Source organism: Hemitrygon akajei, unplaced genomic scaffold (assembly GCF_048418815.1).
Source record: "Hemitrygon akajei unplaced genomic scaffold, sHemAka1.3 Scf000066, whole genome shotgun sequence".
Lineage (NCBI taxonomy): Eukaryota > Metazoa > Chordata > Chondrichthyes > Myliobatiformes > Dasyatidae > Hemitrygon > Hemitrygon akajei.
The window spans coordinates 2,265,904-2,290,823 of NW_027331952.1; the positions used below are offsets into that span (position 1 = coordinate 2,265,904).

The following is a 24,920-nucleotide window of genomic DNA, read 5'->3' on the forward strand; positions in this document are numbered from 1 at the left end:
TTATGCTTCATCGTTTCAAATCCACATACGAATTATCACCGAAAGTGACTTGTCACAAGGGGTATCGCCTTCAAGTGAATTATCACACCACTCCCAGCCAAGCGTTAACACATAAGTAGTCTTCACAGGATACCCCAAATCCGATCCACACCTATGGATCAAATGAGGTGATAACCACACATTCGATGTATGGTGAATCGATACTTAACCCACCCTTGTGGGCATAGGAAAGCTCTAAACAGTGACCCTTGGCCACTAGTTCCCTGGTTTCGATCCTTCCATTTTTCCTACTTCATCTCCGTCTGACTCTGAGTGTCTGAGTCCTCGGTTAAAACTAAACAAGCTGTGAGCGATGTAAACAAGCTGCAAGCCCGACTGATTTGCCTTCTTAATCACTCTCTCTCTTAAAATGAATGTCCTCAGCAAGCAAAGGCAAGGAATTAATAAGAATGTGAACTGACTGGTGTGCCAGTAGTTGGGATGACTGAATGAATCCTTTCCAACATTCTGTGCAGGTGAATAGCTCAGAATGTGTGAACTGACTGGTGTCTCTGTAGGCTGGAGGACTGAGTGAATCCCTTCCCACAGACTGAGCAGATGAACGGCCACTCCCCAGTGTGAACTTGTTGATGTACCTTCAGTTTAGATGAGAAAGTGAATCCCTTCCCACAGACTGAGCAGGTGAATGGCCACTCCCCAGTGTGAACCACCTGATGTACCTTCAGTTGAGATGAGAAAGTGAATCCCTTCCCACAGTCTGAGCAGGTGAACGGCTTCTCCCCAGTGTGAACTCGCTGATGACTCTGTAGGGTGGATGACCGAGTGAATCCCTTCCCACAGACGGAGCAGGTGAATGGCCTCTCCCCAGTGTGAACTCGCTGATGACTCTTCAGGTGAAATGACTGAGTGAATCCCATCCCACAGACTGAGCAGGTGAACGGCTTCTCCCCAGTGTGAACTTTCTGGTGTCTCTGTAGGGTGGATGAATCAGTGAATCTCTTCCCACATTCTGAGCAGGTGAATGGCTTCTCCCCAGTGTGAACTCGATGGTGTTTCTGGAGGCGGGATGACCGAGTAAATCCCTTCCCGCAGACTGAGCAGGTGAATGGCTTCTCCCCAGTGTGAACTCGCTGGTGTCTCTGTAGGTGGGATGACCGAGTAAATCCCTTCCTGCAGACTGAGCAGGTGAATGGCTTCTCCCCAGTGTGAACTCGCTGGTGTCTCACTAGTATCGATGCCAAAGTGAATCCCTTCCCACAGTCTGAGCAGGTAAACGGCCGCTCCCCGGTGTGAACTCGCTGGTGAGCCATTAGGTCACGTGACTGAGTGAATCCCTTCCCACAGCTTGAGCAGGTGAATGGCATCTCCCCAGTGTGAACATGCTGATGACTCAGCAGGTCAGATGACCGAGTGAATCCCTTCCCACAGACTGAGCAGGTGAACGGCCTCTCCCCAGTGTGAACTCTCTGATGTACCTTCAGTTGGGATGAAGAAGAGAATCCCTTCCCACAGTCTGAGCAGGTGAATGGCCTCTCCCCAGTGTGAACTCTCTGATGTACCTTCAGTTGGAATGAGGAAGAGAATCCCTTCCCACAGTCTGAGCAGGTGAATGGCCTCTCCCCAGTGTGAACACGCTGATGTCTCTGTAGGTGGGATGAGCAAATGAATTCCTTCCCACAGTCCAAGCAGGTGAACGGCCGCACCCCGGTCTGAACTTGCTGGTGTGCCATCAGGTCAGATGACCGAGTGAATCCTTTCCCAGAAATTCAACAGATGACCAGCTTCTGACTGGTGTGTCCACAGGTGGGATGACAGACTAAATCCTTTCTTACACACAGAACAGGTGAATAACCTTGCCCGGTGTGAACTTGCTGATATACCTTCAGTTGAGATGACTGACTGAATCCATTCCCAATGTCTGAGCAGAAGAATGGGCTCTCCCCTGTGTAAAATGACGGGCGTGCCAGTTGGTCAAATGACTGAGTGAATCCTGCCCCATAGTCTGATCAGGTAGGATGGTCGATTGAACCCCTTGCTTCACTTCTTAAATATCTAGACAGAGACAGCAAAACTGGTGTGCCATGTCTGAGCTTCCGGGAGACAGATTCCTTCTCGTTTTTAACCTGTAAAAAGATTTACAAAATCCATCACTGGGTGTAGGACAACACTTCGGATGAGATTACTTGAGTTGCCAAGGTCTGATCCAGCATCACACTGTTACAGTGAGGTTCCACCCAAGTTGGACAGAGAAATCATCTTCTAACTGGGCACAGTGCTGGTATCTGGAATAACCATCAATTCCCTGATGCTCTTCTTGTTTCTATAGGAATGGGGCATTTCTGCGGTCTCCAATTTGTGCCTTGGCTCAGTTTGGCTCCCTCCATTGGTATTATTCCCTGTTCCTGCTGAGCTGCATGGGTGCCTGGCCACACACTAACTGAAAAATTCTCACACAAATAGTCTTTCTTGACGTGCAGCTGGGATTTTCTTATATGTATTATTAACTTAAAGTGCCACAGTTGTAAAGCCTTATAAAAATTTCTTGCTGAGATGAATGGTTGGTCCGCACAGCTGTTAAAGGCTCTTGCAGAAAAGTACCAACAAAGAAACAGGCCCTTTGGGCTATCTAGCTTGTGCTAAACTATTTAAACTCCCCACTCCCACACCCCTACCATTCAGGTACGTACACAAAACTCCTTAAATGTTGAAATCCAGCTCGCATTCACCATTTGTGTTGGCTGCTCATTCCGCACCCAGATGACCATCTGTGTGAAGAAGTTTCCCCTCATGTTCCCCTTAACATTTCACCTTTCACCCTTAACCCATGGCCTCTGGTTGTAGCTCCACACCATCTCCGTGGTAAAAGTCAGCTTGCATTTTATCTATGCCCCTCTATCACAATCAAATCTCCCCTCAATCTTCTACATTCCAAGAAATAAAGTCCTAACCTGTTCAATTTTTCCTCGTAACCCAAGTCCTCCAGACCTGGCAAAATCCTTGTGAATTTTCTCTGAACTCTCGGAACCTCTTTTACAACTTTCATCTATCTACAGTTGTCAGTGCTTTGGTTCATGAAGGCCAATGGGCTGAAATCTTTCTTTCCATCTCTATCTAACTGTGATACCACTTTTAGTGAATTACAGACTTGTATTCCCAGGTCCCTTTCCTCTACAACACTCCTCAGTGCCCAACCAGTCACTGTGTAAGTACTACCCTGGTAGGTCCTACCAAAGTGCAACACCTCACACTTGTCTGCATTAAATTTCATTTTCCATTTCTCAAACCATTTTTCCAGCTGGTCCAGATCTATAAGCCATGATAGTCTTCCTCGCTGTCCACTACACCCCAATCTTGGTGTCATCCACAAATTTACTGATCCAGTTAACCACACTATCATCCAGATTACTGATATAGATGACAAACAACAACAGATCAAGCACTGATGCCTATGGCACACAACTAGTCACAGGCCTCCAGTCAGAGAGCCAACCATCTGCTACCACACTCTGGCTTCTCCCAAAGCCAGTATCTCGTCCAATTTACTATCTCATCTTGAATGCTGAGTGACTGAACCTTCTTGACCAACCTCCCATATGAGACATTGTCAAGTGCCTTGCCTTCATCCACTTTCCTGATAACTTCCTCGAGAGACTCTATAAGATTGGTGAGCCATGAACTACCAAGCACAAAGCCATGTTGTCTATCCTTAATCAATTCACATCTATCCAAATACTTATATATCCGGTTCCTGCACATAAGTTCCAATAACTTTCCCCCTACTGATGTCAAGCACACCAATGTACAATTTCTTAGTTTATTTTTAGAGCCTTTCTTGAACAGCGGACAACGTTGGTTGTCCTCCAATCCTCCAGTTCCTCACCTGTCACTAAGGATGATTTAAATACCTGTGCTTGGGCCCCGACAACTTCTGCACTTGTCTTCCAAAGGGTCCGAGGGAACAATTTGTCAGGCCCTGGGGATTTATCCATGGCAATTTGCCTTCAGACGGCAAACACTTCCACCTCTGTAATCTGTACAGTGTCCATGAAGATGATGCTGCTTTGCCTCACTTCTATAGACTCTGTGTCCACCTCCTGAGTAAATACGAATGCAGAAAAAATCTCCCCCATCTATTTTGTCTCCTCATATGGATTACCATTCTGATTTTGCAAAGGATTAATTTTTTCCCTTGAAATCTTTTTGCACTTAACATATCTGCAGAATCCATGAGGATTCTCCTTCACCTTGTCTGCTGGGGCAACCTCATGCCTTCTTTCATCAGTGTTCACTTGAATTTCCTGTATCTCATAAGTAGCCCATTTGTTCCTATCTGCCTGTATGCACCTCCTTTTTATTGATCTGGGAGATGAAAACCAAAGGGGTGATAGAGCTGCATGGTGGGGGGTAGGGGTAAGGGGGGTTAAACTAATGTCTCAGGGGGAATGGATGCCTGAATAACAGAACAGATAGTGGAGGTGTTGTGGAGACAGGTGTTGTTCAGACCTCAGACAAGGTCAGGAATGAAAAACGTTGAGCATGGTGCAGTGAATGTGCTGAGCCCTGTATATCTCAATGCAAGGAGCGTGATAGGAAAGGTGGATGTGTTCAGGGAATGGATCAACACCTGGAATTATGACACTAGGATCTGGCAACTGTGGTTTGGGACAGGCTGCTTTATGGCAAAGGTGTGCTTGGTAAGTGGGAGGCCTTCAAAGCGAAATTTTGAAAGTACAAAGCGGGTATGTGCTTGTCAGAATAAAAGGTAAAGATAGAAACTGCAGGGAACCTTGGATTTCAAGAGATATTGAGACCCTGGTGAAGCACAAAATGGAGTTTCATAACAGGGATAGGCAGGCAGGTTCTTATGAAGTATAAAATATACAAGAGAACACATGAGATAAATCAGGATGGCTAAAAGCAGGCATGAGGTTGCCATTGCAGAAAAGATTAATCATCAGGGATTCCAGAGATAGATTAAGAGCAAAAGGATTTTAAGGCACAAAGTTGGTTCTCTGTAAGACCAGAATGGCAATCCACGTATGGAACCAAAGCAGATGGGAGAGATCTGAAATATGTTTTCATCTCTATTTACTCAGGAGATGGACAAAGGTTCTATTGAAGTGTGAAAAAGCCACATTAAAATCGTGGACCCTGTACAGATCAAAGAAGAGATGTTATTTCACTGTTCAATATAGATCATTAAGCATAGAAATCTACATCATATTCCAGGCCATTCAGCCTATAATGTTGTGCCAACCACGTAACTTACTCCAGAATGTGCCTAGAATTTCCCTAGCACATAGCCCTCTATTTCTCTAAGCTCCATGTGCCTATGTAAGAGGCTGTTAAAAAACCCTATTGTATCTGCCTCAACCACCACTGCTGGCAGTGGATTGCACACACACACTATTTTCTAGGTAAAAAAACTTACCCTTGCCAACCCCTTGGTAACTATTTCCAAGCACCTTAAAACTATGCCCCCTCGTGTTAGCCATTTCAACCTTGGGGGTAAAACCTCTGGCTATCCACGCGATCAATGCCCCTCATCACTTTATAGCACTTCATGCCTTGTGCAGGAAGGCACAGAGTCGACTGTACTTCCTTAGAAGGTTGGCGTCATTCAATGTCTGCAGTGAGATGCTGAAGATGTTCTATAGGTCAGTTGTTGAGAGCGCCCTCTTCTTTGTGGTGGCGTGTTGGGGAGGAAGCATTAAGAAAAGGAACGCCTCACGTCTTAATAAGCTGGTAAGGAAGGCGGGCTCTGTCGTGGGCAAAGTACTGGAGAGTTTAACATCGGTAGCTGAGGGAAGGGCGCTGAGTAGGCTACGGTCAATTATGGAAAACCCTGAACATCCTCTACATAGCACCATCCAGAGACAGAGAAGCAGTTTCAGCGACAGGTTACTATCGATGCAATGCTCCTCAGACAGGATGAAGAGGTCAATACTCCCCAATGCCATTAGGCTTTACAATTCAACTGCCAGGACTTAAGAACTTTTTTTTAAAGCTATTATTAATGCTTTTTGAGTTAGTGATTTAGATGCATATCATATTATTACTGAGTTAAGTATTGTATGTAATTAGTTTTTGCTACAACAAGTGTATGGGACATTGGAAAAAAGGTTGAATTTCCCCATGGGGATGAATAAAGTATCTATCTATCTATCTATCTATCTATCTATCTATCTAAAAAAGGGTCTAAACATCAGAAAGTAAATTATACATTGCTTTGAGGATCTGTTAGAATTATGAGGGTATAGATAGGGTAAATGCAAACAGCTTTTTCCACTGAGGTTTGGTAGGATGACAACCAGAGGTCATGGGTAAGTGGGGAAGGTGAAAATTTAATGGGAACATTTGGGAAATCTCTTTAATGAAATGGTCGTGAGAGTGTGGAATGAGATGCCAGCAAAAGTGGTGAATATAAGCCCAGTTTCAACAATAAGAGAAGTTTGATAGGTACTTGGATGGTAGGGCCATGAAGGGTGATTGACCAAGTGCAAGTAGTTGCATTAGACAGCTTAAATGTGTTCTCAGCATTGACCAGGTGGGCTAAACAGCCTGTTTCTGTACTGAACTTCTCCATGTTTCTATGACAGAGAAGCTGGCCAAACTTGTAAGGGGAAAGGTAGGAGTGACAACGGAGCAGCAATGGCTGGAGTTTCTGGGAGCAATTCGGGAGCTGAGTGATCGATACATCCTAACGAAGTGGAAGCATTGGAAAGGCAGAATGACACAACCATGGCTGAAATGAGAAGCCAAAACAAACATAAAGACCAAAGAGAGAGCAAACAAAAGAGCAAAACCTATTGGGAAGCTTTTAGAAACCAACAGAAGATGACAAAAAAAAAGTCAGATGAGCTTGCATGGATTTATGATTTGTAGTCATTAATGAGTCTTGGTAGCACCCAACTGTCTGAGGCATTCAGAAGAATAAAATATCCGGGGCCTCAATATCTCTTGAAAACCAAGGTTCCCTGCACCAGGTACCTTTCAACTTTTATTTTGACAGGCACATACAAACTCAACACCCTCAAAATTTCACTTCTGAAGGCCTCACACTTACCAAGTACTCCTTGGCCAGAAAACAGCCAGTCGCAAACCACACTTGTCAGATCCTTTCTGGTACCATCAAAATTGACCTTTCTCCAATTTAGAATATCAATCCATGGTCCAGACCTCTCTTTTTCCATATTTACTTTTGAATCTCATGGCATTATGATCACTAATTTCAGTCATCAGCCCTGGATCATTTCCTAACAGCTTATTGCACACTTCTACGTCGGGATTCCTACGCACTGATTAAGGGCACATTTGACAAACTTTACCCCATTTAGTCCTTTTACATTATGGGAGTCCTAGTCAATATATGGAAAGTTAAAATCACTTACTGCATCAAGCTTTGTTTCTTGGCATGGTCTGCGATCTCTCTAAAAATTTGTTCCTCTAAATCCCTCAGACTATTGGGTGCAACAATGTCCCAATAATGGCTACAATATCGTAATTCCCTGCCCTGAGCTCATCTGGCTTTCCTACGATGCTTCTTGCATTGTGATATACACAGCTCAGCACATTCATCATGCTCAGCCATTTGATTGTTGACTCCATCTGAGGTCTGAACAACTTCTGACCAAGCCTGTAAAGATGGGAATCTGTCCCCCCAGTTTAACTCCCTACTGCTCCAATACTTACCAACTAAATTAGCCAACATGATTAAAACAAATAATATGGATTGGCCTGACAGTGACCAAAATCGAATGTGACAAGCTTTGACATATTGTTGGGACCTGACTTTCAAATCCTAATCAACCCTGAAGGGAACTAACATTAAAGGTGAAGATGTTCAGTGGGAAGAAGGACGCGAGAGGGCGATATCTGGGGATCAGAAACGGGAACAAAAACCTACCAAGGGACAGGTGGGGACAACAACCCGTTTTCAAATTAACAAGCAAGGATGCTTCCTGCCGTGAGTACCACCCCTCAGGAAGAGCCCAACGGAACATTGCAAGTTGCTGGAATTCCAATTCCGTTTATGATTGATATGCCGGCAACCACAACCACTCTCAATCAGGAAATTATATCGGAAAATGGATTCCAGCTATCAAACACTACAATCACTCTGTCTGGGTTCGAAGGCACGGAACGCACGTATTCACATACACAGCCACTACAGGTGGAATTCCAGGGGGATTGAGAAAAGCCAGTATTATGCACCCCTCTAGGGACAAAGTTCCCAGTCACATTAGAGAGGTTAAAGGAAGAGAGAACAGTGCATTACTGGCCGAAGATCTGGATTTCCTTCGGCGACAGACAGGACAGGTGGTTCCCCATACCACCGTGAGGGTTTGCCTTGGGTTCAAGTCAAAGAGCCTAGGGTTCCTTGCCTACACCCTGATGAAACAAGCCTCCAGCACCAAGGGAGGCTGGCCAGACTTGGCCGCATGCCAACTCTGATACTGGAAGGACTCAGGTGAAGACAGGACATCTGGTAAGACACTCTTTTAATATTGACCGAACCCAAGAGGCTGTACCCCATCTCTGGGCAATCTCAGGCCATGAAATTGGCCTTGCTTGTTAATTTCTAAAACTGCCCCCCATCCGGATCACCATGAAAGAAGGACAGACTCTCCCATCCATTCTGCAATATCCCCTCAAGCCCGAGGCAATGTTTTATGAGAATGGAAGCCCTTTTGTGGATCCAGCAGGGAAACGATATTCTGGCGATGCGATAGTGACGGACAGTGAAGTAATTGAGCAGGCCTCTTTTGAAGCAGCTGTCTCGTCCAGAAGGCTGAGCCGTTTGCTCTGACTTGTGCCTGTATCCTAGCAACAGATAAAAGTGCGAACAATTACACGGACTCCCGTTATGCATTTGGAGTTGTACATGACTACGGGGCTCTCTGGGAACATGGGGATTCCTGACTTGCTCTAGCCACCCCATTAGTAATGCCACCTTTGTAAACAACTTACTCACCGCTCAACAGCTACCTCGAGTTTTGGCTATTATTAAATGTGCAGCCCACACCCGCATGTCCAACCAGGTCTCTAAACTCAATGCTTCAGCAGATTAGACAGCGAAAAGTGCTGCACAATCCTTGATAGTTGTAGTCTCCTCGGGTTCCCATCAAGCAATCCTCCATGACTCAAGCAGAACGAGTTTGCCAGACATGTGGGAGGTACGTACTTTTCAGGGGGACACCTCTGAGGAGGAGTGCAAGCTGTAGTTCCAGATGTGGTGCCAGAAAGACCCCGACCGAGGTTTCTGGATCACCCCAGCGGGACAGGTTTGTGTTCCTACACAGTTTTTACCTATATTGGTCAATTATGCACACACCTGGAAAAGGAGGGAATGGTTGTTAACCTGCACCCTGCACACCGGGTACGACTCCCTTGACCATTTTCGTGTCTACAAGTTGATTTTACTGAATTGCCTAGAGTACATTGCTATAGATACTGCTTAGTTATTATAGATGCATTTAATAGATGGATTGAAGCTATTCCAACTACCAATAATACTGTTATGACTGTTGTGAAGGTATTATTACAGGATATAATTCCCAGGTACGGCCTGCCAGAGATGCTGAGCTCTGACAATGGCCCACACTTTGTGGCGAAAGCAAGCGAAGGGGTGTGTAACAAATTAGCTATCAAGCAACATTTCCACTGTGTACACCACTCATGGGCCGCTGGCTTAGTGGAAAGTGTCAATGGCACTCTGAAGAGTAAATTGGCCAAATTAACAGCAGAGACGGGACTCACTTGGTTGAAGGTCCCACTGTTAGACCTATTCTACATGAGGGTCACCCCACAGGGGAAAACAGTGTTCTCACCAGCTGAAATCATTTATGGACGGCCCATGAGGACACCCTGTGGACCAAGACCTTGTGCACCATTGTTCCCAGAAAGTCTACCAGGTAAATTGGATATGCATACCCTCGGGAAGAGATGGGGAAATACATATGCTAACAAAACAAAATTTTCCAAGCATTACATTCATAGGTACGACAGGCTTACAAGGAAGAGAACCACCCCGCAGAGAGCAGTGACTATCCCACCCAAGAAACTGGGAATTTTGTCCTGACCAAGACCTGGGATTGAGGGAAACTCAGACCTCGGTGGAGAGGACCATATTAGGTGTTACTGACCACTCCACGGCTCTGAGACTGACGGGGCAATCTCGGTGGATACATTGAACAGACTACAAACGTGTTACTGAAGGAACTGAGTAGAAGGACTCTCTCGGACTAAAGGAAAAAGTATTGGTTGATCGTGGTGTGGTGAACCTCTACGCTTCTTGTCATTTTAAGAGAGAGTGCCTGAGTGATGTCAGCCGCCGGCTTTCTCAGCTCCTGTTTGATTCTTACTGAGAGAGAGGCAGGGGTGGAACTATTTGACTCTGCAGCGTGCTTACACTTGCTCACAGCTTGTGTTTACATAGCTCGCAGTTTGTTTTATTTAAGCAAGGACAGTCAGAGACAGACAGTCAGATGGAGAGAAAGAAAGAAGATGGAAGGTTCGAAACAAAGGACCTAGTGGCCGAAGTTCGCTGTTTGAACTCTCCTGTGCCCACAAGGGTGGGCTGATTATTGATCCAGCAAATACCTGGAAAATACCTGAGGAGGAAGGTAAAGCTGCGTGAGCGCGGGTGACGACAGTGGTGAGCGCGGGCTTTCAAAAGCGACCCATTTTCAGGAGCGGGCAGCGGAGTGCGCAGGAGCAGAGTGCTGGGCTTTGTCTCAGCGGGCTTCGGCGCAAGAGGACTTCGGCAAGAAGCCGGCTTTTCATTTATTCTGACTAATCTGGGATCAGGTAATGGGGGAGACGGTTAGAGCAGTGGTGTGCTCCGTATGCAGTATGTGGGAGGTCAGGGTCAACACAGTTGTCCCTGATGACCACACCTGCAATAGGTGCATCCAGCTGCAGCTCCTATCAGACCGAGTTAGGGAATTGGAGCAGGAGCTGGATGAACTACAGATCATTCAGGAGGCAGAGACAGAGATAGTTAAGAGTTATCGGGAGGTAGTCACACCGAAAAGACAGGAGGTAGGCAAATGGGTGACAGTCAAGAGAGGCAGGGGGAGCAGACAGAGAGAGAAGAGCACCCCAGTGGCCGTTCCCATCAAAAATAAGTATACCGTTTTGGATACTGTTGGTGGGGATGACCTACCAGGAACAAGCTGCAGTGGTCCTGTCTCTGGCACTGAGGTTGGACCTGCGACTAGGAAGGGAAGGAGGGAAGAGAAGAGAGCAGTAGTGATAGGGGATTCTATAGTCAGGGGGGCGGATAGGAGATTTTGTGGGGAAGATCGGGAGTCTCGGATGGTATGTTGCTTCCCTGGTGCCGGGGTCCGAGAAATCTCAGATCGGGTACAGGTTATTCTCGAGTGGGAGGGCAAGGATGCAGATGTCGTGGTCCATGTAGGGACCAATGACGTGGGTAGGATGAGTGAGGGGGTCCTGCATAGGGAGTTCAGGGAGTTAGGTGCGAAGCTGAAGAGCAGGACCTCCAGGGTAACAATCTCAGGATTGCTACCTGTGCCACGTGCGAGTGAGGCAAGGAACAGGAGGATTATAAAGATTAATACGTGGCTGAGAGGATGGTGCAGGAGGGAGGGCTTCAGGTTTGTGGATAATTGGGCCTTGTTCCAGGGAAGGTGGGATGTGTTCCAAAGGGACAGTTTACACCTGAACTGGAGCGGTACTAACATTCTTGCAGGGAAGTTTGCTACAGCTTCTTCGGGGGGGGGTTTAAACTAAATTTGCAGGGGGCGGGGATCCAGACTGTGAGAGATGATAGCGAGAGGATGAATAAAGGACAGGTGGGGACTACACGGTTCCACAATATTAAGTGCGTAGTAGAGGGAGGTGGGGCGGAACAAGTGATAAGGAGGACTCGTGTCAGAGGGATGGTCTGACGGAACATGGAGTTAAATGTGTTGCAAGAATAAGTAAATGTAGGAAGGACAACAAAATTCTAGGGGCGTATAGCCCGATGGGAGTTCGGGGAGCTGGGTTAAGCACAATAGGCAGCGATTCAAACAGAGAGAGGAGAAATGGGTTAAAAATTCTATTTCTGAATGCACGGTGTCAGGAATAAGGCGGATGAGCTTGAAGCCCAGGTGCGAATGGGTAACTATGATGTTGTTGGGATAACAGAGACATGGCTGCAGGGAGATCAGACCTGGGAAATGAATGTACAAGGGTATATGTGCATGTGGTAAAGGTAATGTTGCAGTAGTTATGGGGGATTTCAACATGCAGGTGAACTGGGAGAATCAGGTTGGTGCTGGACCACAGGATAGGGAGTTTGTAGAGTGCCTACGGGATGCATTCTTGGAACAGCTTGTACGAGAGCCGACCAGGGATAAGACTATTCTGGATTTAGTGTATGTAATGAACAGGATTTGATAAGCGATCTCGCAGTAAAGGAGCCATTAGGAGGTAGTGATCACAATATGATAAGCTTTTATCTGCAATTTGAGAAGGATAAGGGCAGCTCGGAGGTGTCAGTGTTGCAGATGAACAGGGGAAACTATGAAGCCATGAGGGAGGAGCTGGCCAAAGTTGACTGGACGGATAGCCTAGCAGAAAAGACCGTGGCAGGTATTCTTGGGAATAATGCACAAGGTGCAAAATCAGTTCATCCCCCAGAGAAGGAGGGATTCAAAGGGGGGAAAGGGGCCTCAGTGGTTGACAAAGGAAGTCAGAGACTGCATAGCATTAAAAAAAGGAAATATGACAGAGCTAAGGTGAGTGGGAGGACAGATGATTGGGAAGTTTTTAAGAAACAACAGAACTTAACTAAAAAGACAATACGGGGAGAAAAAAATGAGGTACGAACGCAAGCTAGCCAGGAATACAAAGGAAGATAGCAAAAGCTTTTTTAGGTATGTGAAGAGAAAGAAGATAGTTAAGAACAATGTTGGGCCTTTGAAGAATGAATTGGGTGAAATTGTTATGGGAAACAGAGAAATGGCAGAAGAATTTAATGAGTACTTCAGATCTGTTTTCACTAAGGAAGACACAAGCAATCTCCCAGATGTATGGATGGGCCAAGGACATAGGGTAACAGAGGAAATGAAACAGATTGACATTCGGAAGGAAACGGTGATGAGAAAACTGATGGGACTGAAGGCTGACAAATCCCCAGGTCCAGATGGTCTGCACCCTAGGGTACTAAGAAGGTGGCTCTGGAAATTGCGGATGCATTGGTAATCATTTTCCAATGTTCCTTGGATTCAGGATCAGTTCCTGAGGATTGGAGAATGGCTAATGTTATCCCACTTTTTAAGAAAGGAGGGAGGGAGAAAACAGAACTATCGACCTGTCAGCCTGACATCGGTGGTGGGAGAGGTGCTGGAGTCCATTATTAAGGATGAAATAGTGGCATATCTAGATAGCAGTGATAGGATTGGGCCAAGCCAGCATGGATTTACCAAGGGTAAATCATGCTTGACTAATCTGTTGGAGTTTTTTGAGGATATAACCAGGAAGGTAGACGGGGGAGATCCAGTGGATGTAGTGTACCTCGATTTTCAGAAGGCATTTGATAAGGTCCCACATAGAAGATTAGTGGGTAAAATCAAAGCTCAGGGCATCGGGGGGAAGGCATTGACATGGATAGAAAACTGGTTGGCAGATAGAAAGCAAAGGGTAGCGGTGAATGGGTGTTTCTCAGAATGGCAGGTGGTGACTAGTGGGGTGCCACAGGGCTCGGTATTGGGACCACAGCTGTTTACCATTTACGTTAACGATTTGGATGAAGGCATAGAGAATAGCATCAGCAAATTTGCTGATGATACTAAGCTGGGTGGCAGTGTGACATGTGATGAAGCTGTTAGGAGAATTCAGGGTGACTTGGATAGGCTGGGTGAGTGGGCAGATACTTGGCAGATGGCGTTTAATGTGAATAAGTATGAGGTTATCCACTTTGGGAGTAAGAACAGGAAGGCAGATTATTATCTGAATGGTATAGAGTTGGGTAAGGGAGTAATACAAAGAGATCTCGGAGTCCTTGTTCATCAGTCACTGAAGGTGAATAAGCAAGTGCAGCAGGCAGTGAAGAAGGCTAATGGAATGTTGGCCTTTATTACAAAGGGAATTGCGTACAAGAGCAAGGAAATCCTCTTGCATTTGTACAGAGCCCTGGTGAGACCACACCTGGAGTACTGTGTACAGTTTTGGTCTCCAGGGTTAAGGAAGGTCATCCTGGCTGTAGAGGAAGTGCAGCGTAGATTCACGAGGTTAATTCCTGGGATGTCTGGACTGTCTTACGCAGAGAGGTTAGAGAGACTGGGCTTGTACACACTGGAATTAAGGAGATTGAGAGGGGATCTAATTCAAACATATAAGATTATTAAGGGATTGGACAAGATAGAAGCAGGAAATATGTTCCAGATGCTGGGAGAGTCCAGTACCAGAGGGCATGGTTTGAGAATAAGGGGTAGGTCATTTAGGACAGAGTTAAGGAAAAACTTCTTCTCCCAGAGAGTTGTGGGGGTCTGGAATGCACTGCCTCGGAAGGTAGTGGAGGCCAATTCCTTGGATGCTTTCAAGAAGGAGCTAGATAGGTATCTTATGGATAGGGGAATCAAGGGATATGGGGACAAGGCAGGAACCGGGTATTGATAGTAGATGATCAGCCATGATCTCAAAATGGTGGTGCAGGCTGGAAGGGCCAAATGGTCTACTTCTGCACCTATTGTCTATTGAATGTGTGATTGTCACTTTGTTTGATCCACTGGAGTGGATCTTTAGGTTTGGCAGTATCCTGTGAAGACCACTTGTGCTAACCCTTGCCTGGGGGTGGTAATTCACTTGTACAGGGTACCCCGTGACAAATCACTGTTGGTGATAATTCCTATAATCCATATGGGGATTTTGATGGAGTATCCCGTGGCTACCACTTTTGTTAACCCTTAACTGGATTTGGGTGTGTTATGTGGTAACCACTTGTGAGAAAGAGATTCTGTGGAAATCACTGTCCGTAATACTTTGTGTGTTGGACCTGGATTGGGAGTACTTTGTGGAATCTACCTGAGTGTTAACCCTTGCCTGGGTGGTAGTTCCCTTTGAAGACGGTACCCCTGTTATCAGCTAGTTTTGGTGGATTTGGAACAAAGACGGATAAGATCTTCGGCGACTGTTATCCTGTTTTATCACCATGGAACTTGTGGAATTGGAAGCAATTGCCTACTCTCGACATTCACCTTCGATTACAAATATCTCTCTCTCATCATTTATTCCGTGGATGAGCTGAACTTTCATACTTTACCATCTTAAGACTCTAAGCTTGGTATTCCCTGAGCTCAATGGTTTGGGAGTTATATTTACACATATGTATACACATAACACTGTTAACCATAGAACACTACAGCACAGTACAGGCCCTTCAGCCCTCCATGTTGTGCCGACCCATATAATCCTTTAAAAAATGTACTAAATCCACACTACCACATAACCCTCTATTTTTCCGTCATCCATGTGCCTGTCCAAAAGGCTCTTAAATAGCCCTAATGTTATAGCCTCCACCACCATCCCTGGCAAGTCATTCCAGGCACCCACAACCCTCTGTGTAAAATAACTTACCACTGATGTCTCCCCTAGACTTCCCTCCCTTAATTTTGTACATATGCCCTCTGGTATTTGCTATTGCTGCCCTGGGAAACAGATACTGACTATCCACCCTGTCTATGCTTCTCATAATCTTGTAGACCTCTATCGTCCCCTCTCATTCTTCTACTCTCCAAAGAGAAAAGTCCCAGCTCTGCTAACCTTGATTCATATGACTTGTTCTCCAAATCAGGCAACATCCTGGTAAATCTCCTCTGCACCCTCTCCATAGCGTCCACATCCTTCCTATAATGAGTTGACCAGAATTAAACATTAAGAGCAGTCTCACCAGAGATTTGTAGAGTTGCAACATGACCTCTCTACTCTTGAACTCAATCCCCCTGTTAATGAAGCCTAGCATACCATAGGCCTTCTTAACCACCCTATCAACCTGTGCAGCAACCTTGAGGGATGTATGGATTTGAACCCCAAGGTCCCTTTTGATTGTTGTGCTTTTGTTATATTATAAGTAGATACAAATAAAGATAGTGGTGTTAACATCAAATAGACTCCATGTGTGGTCTATTGCTGCTGGTTCATTTAAATTGTTACAGGTATGTAACAGTGGTGTTCGTGTTTATGTCTTTAAGAGGGATCACCCCAGCATCCGGGGTCCCCATGTTAACACATTTCTGTGTCTCTGTCACACCGATGCCAAACAGGTAGAACTAGGGGCCTGCTGGGTTTGTGCCAAAATTCCGCAGCATAGTAAAACTATGACTCCAATGTCAGTAATCCCGCTCAACCAGAGTGAGGAACTCTCAGCCTAGGCTTTCACAAATGCCACCCGGGGAAGAGAGATGCGGAACTGGGATCCAGTCAGAGATGACTGTGACTGTCAGTGTTTTCAGGGATGGTATCTCAGGCTCCCACCAAACAGAACTTCCTATACTGGGAAACATGCATCCTAGCCATACTTGCAGGTGCCCAGCAGCGGAGAGGAATAACTGAGACTGAGTGATTTTGGATGATCACTTTTCTCTCCTATGGAGTAGCCAGGAATCCACGAAAGATAATCAATTTGGCTACAGCACTTGAGCTGGCCACAATACTGCAGAGGCCCTGACAGAAACGCAGGCCCAAGTAACAGAAATATCCACTGAAATGAATGCAATCCGGCAAACAGTCGTACAGAATCGTATGGCTTTAGATTTTATCCTAGCTGAGAAAGGGGGAACCTGTGTTATTATTGACACAGAATGCTGCACCTATATCCCTGATGAGTCTACTAACATTACATCCCTCTCCAAGCACACTGCCAGGGAGATTGACAGCATCAAGAAAGTAGGGTAGGATTTACACAGGTTCACCGAAGGGTCGAAATGGTAGTATTTGAAGGCCTGTTTGGTAATATGTGAGGCATGATATTGCATTATGGCTTAATAGTTGTGCATATCATTGTTATAATTACTGTTGTGCACTGTTTTTATCCATTGATAAGTCAATGCTGTACACTGTTGCTTTCTCTGTGAAAAAATTACTGCTTTGTTGATCATGTAATGATCAAAAGGAGGGAGTGGTAAAGTATGTAAAAGGGTTAACACTTCCTTAAACAATAGCCGGCTGTTCTTCTGAAAGAAATTGCTGATGATTAGCCAATGTACTAAGCCATGCTGAGCCATATTTCTTCTTGAGGGTAGCTAGCTAGGGTTTCTGGATGTTTATCTGAATTGTGCACTCATGTGTAGAGATAGGACAGCTTCAGTCTGTTCTGTGTGTGTAAGCCATTATGACTATTTTGTAATTTATCTTTAATATAGTAAATAACTTTGGCTCCAGCCTGCCTTGTGTGGTGGGTATCTGGACAGATATATCTGTGGTGTAAGGGGAATTGTTAGTCAGTTAGTGGATTGGGCGGGAACAGTCATAGACTATTCCTGTTTGAGCGACTAACTGAGTAAGCCCCAGATGCTTGGAGTAAAGAGTTTGTAGTTATACGGTCTCTGAGTGACTTTTTCCAAGTTCGACTTCCACAGAATGGGAGTGGTTTTAAAGGGCTGGGCTGCTGGAAGCACATTACCAGACCTGGAGTGATTGCAACTGGATCTGACAGAGGCATAACTGGTTCTTCTGGGCACAGTCAGTCTCACTCCAACTGTTTCCTACCTTCCATTTACAGGTATGTAATGTCTAACGGACCAGTGTTTGAGTAAATGAGACTCACCAAACTTTCTCCTGACTGAATCACTGGATTCTCTGAGTCAGATGGGTTCTCTCCAGTTGATGCTCTCAATTCTCGGGCTGGTTCACTTGTTGATGTTCCCTCGTCTTCAGTCGTGGTTTGCTTCCAGTTGGGGTTTTTCTTCCAATAAATCTCTCACCGCAGGTCTAACTTTAACATGAAAGATAATGAAGCACTTTAACAATAGAAAAGAGAACCAAACGTTTCTGCTTAATGTTACTAACAACAAAACTCGCTGAAATTTAAACGTTGAAGGCAGATATAATGATCTCAGTGAACAATCTTTCATTGTCCCTCACACGTCACAAAACGATATGGGATAAGAAGGAGCCATCATTCAGTCATGGTAAGACATAAGACACAGGAACAGAATTAGGTGATTCGATCCAGCTGGTCTGCCCCACCACTGGGCAGATGAAAACATGGCTGATTTTCATTCCAACACCATGTTTGTAACCCTGAAACTACTTAGCAATCATGAGTATATTAATCTCTGTCATAAATATACCCAAATGGCAGCCTCAACCAACCTCTACAGCAACAAATTACATACATCAGACATCTTTTCAACAAAACAATAATTCTCAGTTTTAAAGGGAACAACTTTATTCTGAGACTGTGCTGCCAGATCACAGGCTCTCCATCTAATGGAAACATCCTCTCTGTGTCCATTGTATCCAGGCTTTTCAGCATTCGGTAGGTTTACTTAACCATACATCCCTCCACCACCCCACTGTCCCTCTGAACTCCATTGAGCACAGGTCCAGAACCATCAAATACTCCTCATACATAAAGCCAGTCATTCCTGAGATTACTCTTCTAAACCTCATTAGCAACAACTGTACTGAACACATTACCAGGAAGAACAGACGGATTGGTACCAGGATTATGTTACAGGTAAAAGCTGTGTTTTCTTTACTGTTCTACTATCACAGAATGATCCATTTCCAGGTTAAAACAGGTCCATTTCAGGAAATATAAACCATTCCAGGGTGAGTGTAATAAAAAGAAACTGGAATTACCAGAAACGCTCAGCAGGTAAGGAACAGCTATGGGGAGAGGAACAGTCTTTACAATTCAGGTTAATAACATTTTGTCAGAATGACTTCAAAACATTTTCAGTTTTTAGTGCAGATCTCCAGCAACTTGATTTCCACCGAGTGACAGACTTGTGACAGTGGGGGGGGGGGGGGGGGGGGGGGGGAGATTTCCAAACATAGATTGAACACAATACTCATGGTCTTTTTCTACTGTTGTAAACATGAAACAGCCCATTTACTCACAGCCTGTCCCTGTGAGAATGGAATGGGAACTAATCCTCTCCTCAGATTAGCAGTCATTGCTTCCAAAGGAACTCCAGTAACAAACGCTTGATCCCAACAAGAAATACTCATTCAACACCTCATAAGCCCAAGCAGCTCGATCCCCAGGTCCATTTTACCTGGATCAAAAACTGTGATATCCCAGGACCCATCCTCACAGAGTCACACAACTGAATCTGCCACTCACCGACCCTGAGATTCTCACACAATGTCCCTGCATCTCACACTTGGTAGTGCAATCAGGGATTTCCCTACAACCAATATCCAGCTGCTCAAAATTTCTGCTTCATTTCAGAAGGATGACCATCCAGCGCCATCTATAGAAGCACTAACCAATCTCAAAGCCAAAACACCGACAGTTCCATATGCTGGGAATGCCGATCATGGGATTATAGCCCAAGTACCAACTCTTCCAGTGCTCTTTGCTGACAGTCACAGTTTGAAAACAATGCACAACAGAACTGGTACCTGATGACCCTCTGGCATTCCAGCTAACAAAAACCAATTCTGGAAATAACTCAGCAAGACCAAAGGTGCAAAAGAACATTTCACAATGAAGACAAGGGTTAGAAGAAAGATTGCTGATATATAACATCGAGATAGTGGGATATAGGGTGGACCAAGTTTGCCCCAGATGCTTGATATACATCACTGAAGCTGGGGGAGAGAGAGGCTGGACAGAGGTTGAACAATATGGGCTGGGAATGAGCAGATGGAACCAGGTGGGAGAAGGGTTCAGGGACAATCACTGATGATCCTCCAGCAATACACAGATACTGAATGAATAGTACATACTACTGTATAAAATATTCTAAAATGACAAAGTTTAAACAAACAGCAAGAACTTTGCCATACATACTTTGACCCTCACCAAATTTTTATCAACACACCATAGAAAGTTTCCCGTCCGGACACTTCATGCTCTGCATGGTAACAGCTCTGCCCATGACTGTGAGGAACAGCAGAGACCTTTGGATACTAAACAACATATTACAGAAACCATTCTCCCCTCAAAGAACTCTTTCTAGACTTCCTAGTCCCTTGGTAAAGCAGGCATTGAAATCAAAAATAGAAACATAGTATCATAGAAATTTTACAGCACAATACAGGCACTTCGGACCTCAAAGTTGTGCCAAACATGTCCCTACATTAATTGCTAGGCTTACCCATAGCCCTCCATTTTTCAAAGCTCCATGTACCTATCCAAAAGTCTCTTAAAAGACCCTATCGTATCCACCTCCACCACCGTTGCTGGCAGCCCATTCCAAGCACTCACCACTCTCTGAGCAAAAAACTTACCCCTGACATCTCCTCTATACCTACTCCCCAGCACCGTAAACCTGTGTCTTCTTGTGGCAACCATTTCAGCCCTGGGAAAATGCTTCTGACTATTCACACGATCCCCACAATCTGGGATGTTCTCCTTTTTCACCCACCCCAATCAGGGAGAAGACACAACAGCCATAAAGCTCAGGACAAATGCAAGGAGCCTCAGGAAGCGAGGTGAGTTGGGGGAAGTTAACAGGACTCAGTGGCCAACATCAGATCTCCCCAACACAACATGGAGGAAGCATCACCACCCATCTGGGAACTGTGTGCACACACCACATGATCTTACGTCACAAAGCAGAGGGTGGGGCAGATCTGCGGTAAACAGCCTCACGTGACCTGTCGGCAGGACTTCCATTTCAATTCTGCGGAAAAAGACAGCCTGGGCTCCTGGTTTGGATCATTCAATACAGATTCAGTGAAGCTGACATATTTTTGATGAGCCCAGATAACTGGAAAATAAATGAGTAACTCGCCCTCAGTTTGGGGCTCACAGCCAACATCGGATCTCCCCGCTCGGGATCGGTCTCAATACTCACCGATGGGAAAGTGATATCTTCAACCCACAGACCGTGATCCAAGAAGTGAGGATCCCTCCCGATCCCGCAGACGATCCACTTCAGCACTGAGCGGAAAGGAAATCACCATCCATCTGAAGACTGTGAGCATGTGTGCAATGATTGTTACATCATCCAGAGGGCGGGGCAGAAACAGACACGCAGATGCTGCCCATCTGCAGTTAAATGGGAGGGGCAAATGTGAACACATAACCGGTGGGGACTCCCAACCCAAGCAGAGCACCCCAACTAACCTCCCACTCTAGACATCTCACCTATCCCAGAAGTTCTGGGAGTCTCCCACATATTGACAGCGGCTGCCTGATGCCCAGAAATTATATATAATATCCGGGAAATGATCTTTTTGAGAGTGAGCCAGCAAGAGGGAGAGAGACATCCTGATTAGTCTCTCTTTGTGCTAAGTAGACCTATCAGTTTTCTCTGTGGGTGGGCTTTACAGTCGACCTCTCTCTCTCTTTTATTGTCCATCGGTTCTGTTCAGTGTCTCAACTAACCTTGAAGGACTGGTGCCAAACTACAAAAGTTTGCCAGTTGATTAGTTCTGACGGAAGCTGTCCAAAGTAAAATCTGTGAGCACAGGACAGTTGAGATTCAAAGAGCTCTGCCAGTTGATGAAGCTGATTTTGGTGCTGCCAAATTCTGATTGTGAAGTAGAAATTGCGTTCAGAATGGTGCATCACATTAAGACAGAATTCAGAAGTCTGCTGTCTCACAAAACATTTGCGAATCTGATGTCTTGCAAAATTAACAATTTCATTAGCACAGAATGCTGTGAGGTTAAAACTTCTGGCAAAATGCTCTAATTTGCCAAGCAAGCCACATTCAAGCCACAAGTGTAAGGAATGTTTGCAAAATAGAAAAGCTCTTTGCATTAGTATTTAGTTATTAGCATTGAGACTGCCTACAAAATACTCTACAAGGAACATATACATATATAGATAGATAGATAGATACTTTATTCATCCCCATGGGGAAATTCAACTTTTTTTCCAATGTCCCATACACTTGTTGTAGCAAAACTAATTACATACAATACTTAACTCAGTAAAAAATATGATATGCATCTAAATCACTATCTCAAAAAGCATTAATAATAGCTTTTAAAAAGTTCTTAAGTCCTGGTGGTTGAATTGTAAAGCCTAATGGCATTGGGGAGTATTGACCTCTTCATCCTGTCTGAGGAGCATTGCATCGATAGTAACAATATACGTGTGTGTGTGTGTGTGTGTGTGTGTGTGTGTGTGTGTGTGTGTGTGTGTGTGTGTGTGTGTGTGTGTGTGTGTGTGTGTGTGTGTGTGTGTGTGTGTGTGTGTGTGTGTGTGTGTGTGTAAATAGATTCAATATGTGATCTAATAAATTGTTGTGCACTTTCATAATCAAATCTCCTGTATGCATACACACTTGGAGGTCGATGGGGGGAGGTGAGGGCATATGGGGTTGTGAGGGGTGGGGGTGGTGCTGCTACCTCCCTGAAATTAGTTTTTGCAGGGTAGGATGTCTGCCACAAACTTGCCCCTCACATCTCCTCTCACCTTAAATGTATTGGACATTTCATTTCAAACCCTAGGTAAAGATTTCGTATTTCACTCTATCTATTCCTCTGGCAATCTTATAAACGCCCATCCAGTCTCACCCCAGCCAGCGCCGCTCTGGGGAAAACAAAACAAATTTGTCCAAACTCTCGTTATAGCTCATGCCCTCTAATCCAGGCAGTATCCTGGTAAACCTCTTCCACACCCTCTCCAAAGCCCCGACATCCTTCCGAGAGTGGGGGCGCCCAGAACTGTATGAAACACTCCAGATGTGGTCTAACTAGTTGTATAAAGCTGCAACACAACTTCCCGACTTTTGAACTCAATGCTTCAACTAATAAAGACTATCACGCCATTTGCCGTCTTAACCACCTGATCAATTTGTGCAGATCTTTCAGGCAGCGATGAGTCTGAAGATCCCTCTGATCATCGACACTGCTCAGGGTTTTGCATTTAACAGAGTCCTGTCTCCCGACATTCCACTCACCGAGCTGCCAAGGGGATCATCACTAATCAAATCTCACTGCGCTTTCTCAAGTCCAGTAGAATTTGTTGCCAAGTGAGAAAGTACGGGTAGGTACAGGCACAGGGAAATACTGACGTGTAGCAGCATCACAGGCAAGTACATTCAGATAACACACGGAACATAAATATGCAATTCTCTGTCAGTAACAATATAGAAACATGTTTAACGTCATCCTGCTAATCGGACCGGAACAACAGGGGCTGAGCGGCGGCTCATCTCAGACGGTTCGGTGTGAAGGTCTCACAACCCGGACCGACCCCGGCAGATTCTGTGAAGGAAGCGAGGCGAGGCCGCCAGTTCGGGAAAGTTCATCCCCTCCCCCTTCAGGTTTCACTGATCACCTTGTGTTTCCTTCTCCCTTCCCCACCCCCACCTTTTATTCTCCAGTCCCGCCGAAGGGTTTCGGCCGGTAACGTCAACTGTACTCTTTTCCTAGCTGCTACCCGGCCTGCTGAGCTCCCCCAGCATTTTGTACGTGTTGCTCGGATTTCCAGCATCTGCAGATTTTCTCTTGTTTGAGTTGCGGAAAGTTTACGGGACATCAGAACTCCGCTCTCGAGACCGGCTCCAGTACTCACCGAAGGGAAATTGTTGGTGTCGCCCGGCAGAGAATAATGCGTCCCCGGCTCCACGCCCCGAAGAGCAAAGACCCTCTTCCGATTCCGATCCCTCCACCGACCCGCTTCCACAAAGAACGAGAGAAACACCGACCATCAAGGACTGAGCTTGCGCGATGTCGTCAGCGCGTCAAACGGGCGGAGCCTCGGAAACAAACCTGCAGATACTGCGGATACGCGGTAAAACGGGTTCAGGTGACGGTGGAGGGTCGCCCATGTAACCCAGTGACTCTGCTCCTCTTCCCTCACACTCTGCCCGACCCATGCTGCATTTTCCCACGTTAATTCATTATTTCCCACATTAGTTCATGTTTACGTCAGATACATTTTTAATTTTCCCTCTATATCTTCCCCGTCCCCACCCCTCCACCCTACTGGTTAAAGAGTTAGGCATTCCATTCCCACCCGAGACACAAAATTCAGACCCAAACCGGAAATATGCAGGTTTCATTTAAATCAGTTTTGTTTATAAACACTCATTTCTATTCACATTTCTCTGGAGCCTCACTGGACAGGAACTGAAACATCAAGTGAGAAACAGCACGAGGAGACAATTCAGCCCCTCTAACTAGCAACAAGATGGCGACTGATCTCCCATCTCAGCCATATCTTTCGGCCCGATCCTCGTTTCCTCGATTCCTTCAGTCCCCACACATCTGCCGGCCTCTGTTTTATGCGAGGAAGGTCACCGAGTCTTCACCGCCCTCTGTAGTGGGGATTTACAGACATTCATCACCCTCGGTGTAGAGACATTTCCCCTCATCTTAATCCCAGACAGTCCACCCCCGTTTTCAGAGACTGGGATTCCTGGTTCAACCGGTAATGATGTTGTGCATTTCAATGTGTTCACCTCTCAGTTCTCGATTCTCTAAATGAAAGGGTTTTCGCATTTGATTTTTCTTCATATGATGACACACCACTCCAGGGATCAGTCTGGGGAAATCTTCATTGCACTCTCTATAACAAATACGCTCTAACCTCTTTGTTAATCCTCTATGGAATTAATTTACATCTTCTGCAGCCCGGTGTTGCCCCAAACACTCACCTCCCACCCCTGTCAGTATTTCCAACTTCCACCTCCCCCTCACCTGGACCCACCTCTCACTCCCCAGCTCTTGCCCCATCTCCACCCCTCACCTCTTTTCTCCGACTATTTCCCGTCCACTCTCAGTCCAGAGGGAGGGTCCTGGCCCGAAATGTTGACGGTCCATTTCCCACCACA

General features: G+C 45.5%; 1 protein-coding gene and 1 long non-coding RNA gene across 2 annotated transcripts in view; both read right to left on the bottom strand.

The window, feature by feature from the left end:
* The window catches only part of LOC140721974 (uncharacterized), a 52,633-nt gene extending 48,715 nt beyond the window's left edge, over positions 1-3,918 (bottom strand). The window contains 1 exon segment of the mRNA XM_073036802.1: positions 636-3,918. Within this exon segment, the coding sequence (XP_072892903.1) occupies positions 636-1,730 (1,095 nt within the window). The 5' untranslated portion in view covers positions 1,731-3,918.
* Positions 3,919-8,516: 4,598 nt separating this feature from the next.
* Positions 8,517-23,786, bottom strand: LOC140721978 (uncharacterized). Its single transcript, XR_012097518.1, has 4 exons — positions 23,660-23,786; positions 20,985-21,178; positions 17,777-17,944; positions 8,517-8,823 (listed from the first exon to the last, which is right to left on the bottom strand). It is a non-coding gene; the product is annotated as an uncharacterized lncRNA (long non-coding RNA).
* Between the last annotated feature and the right edge of the window lie 1,134 nt (positions 23,787-24,920).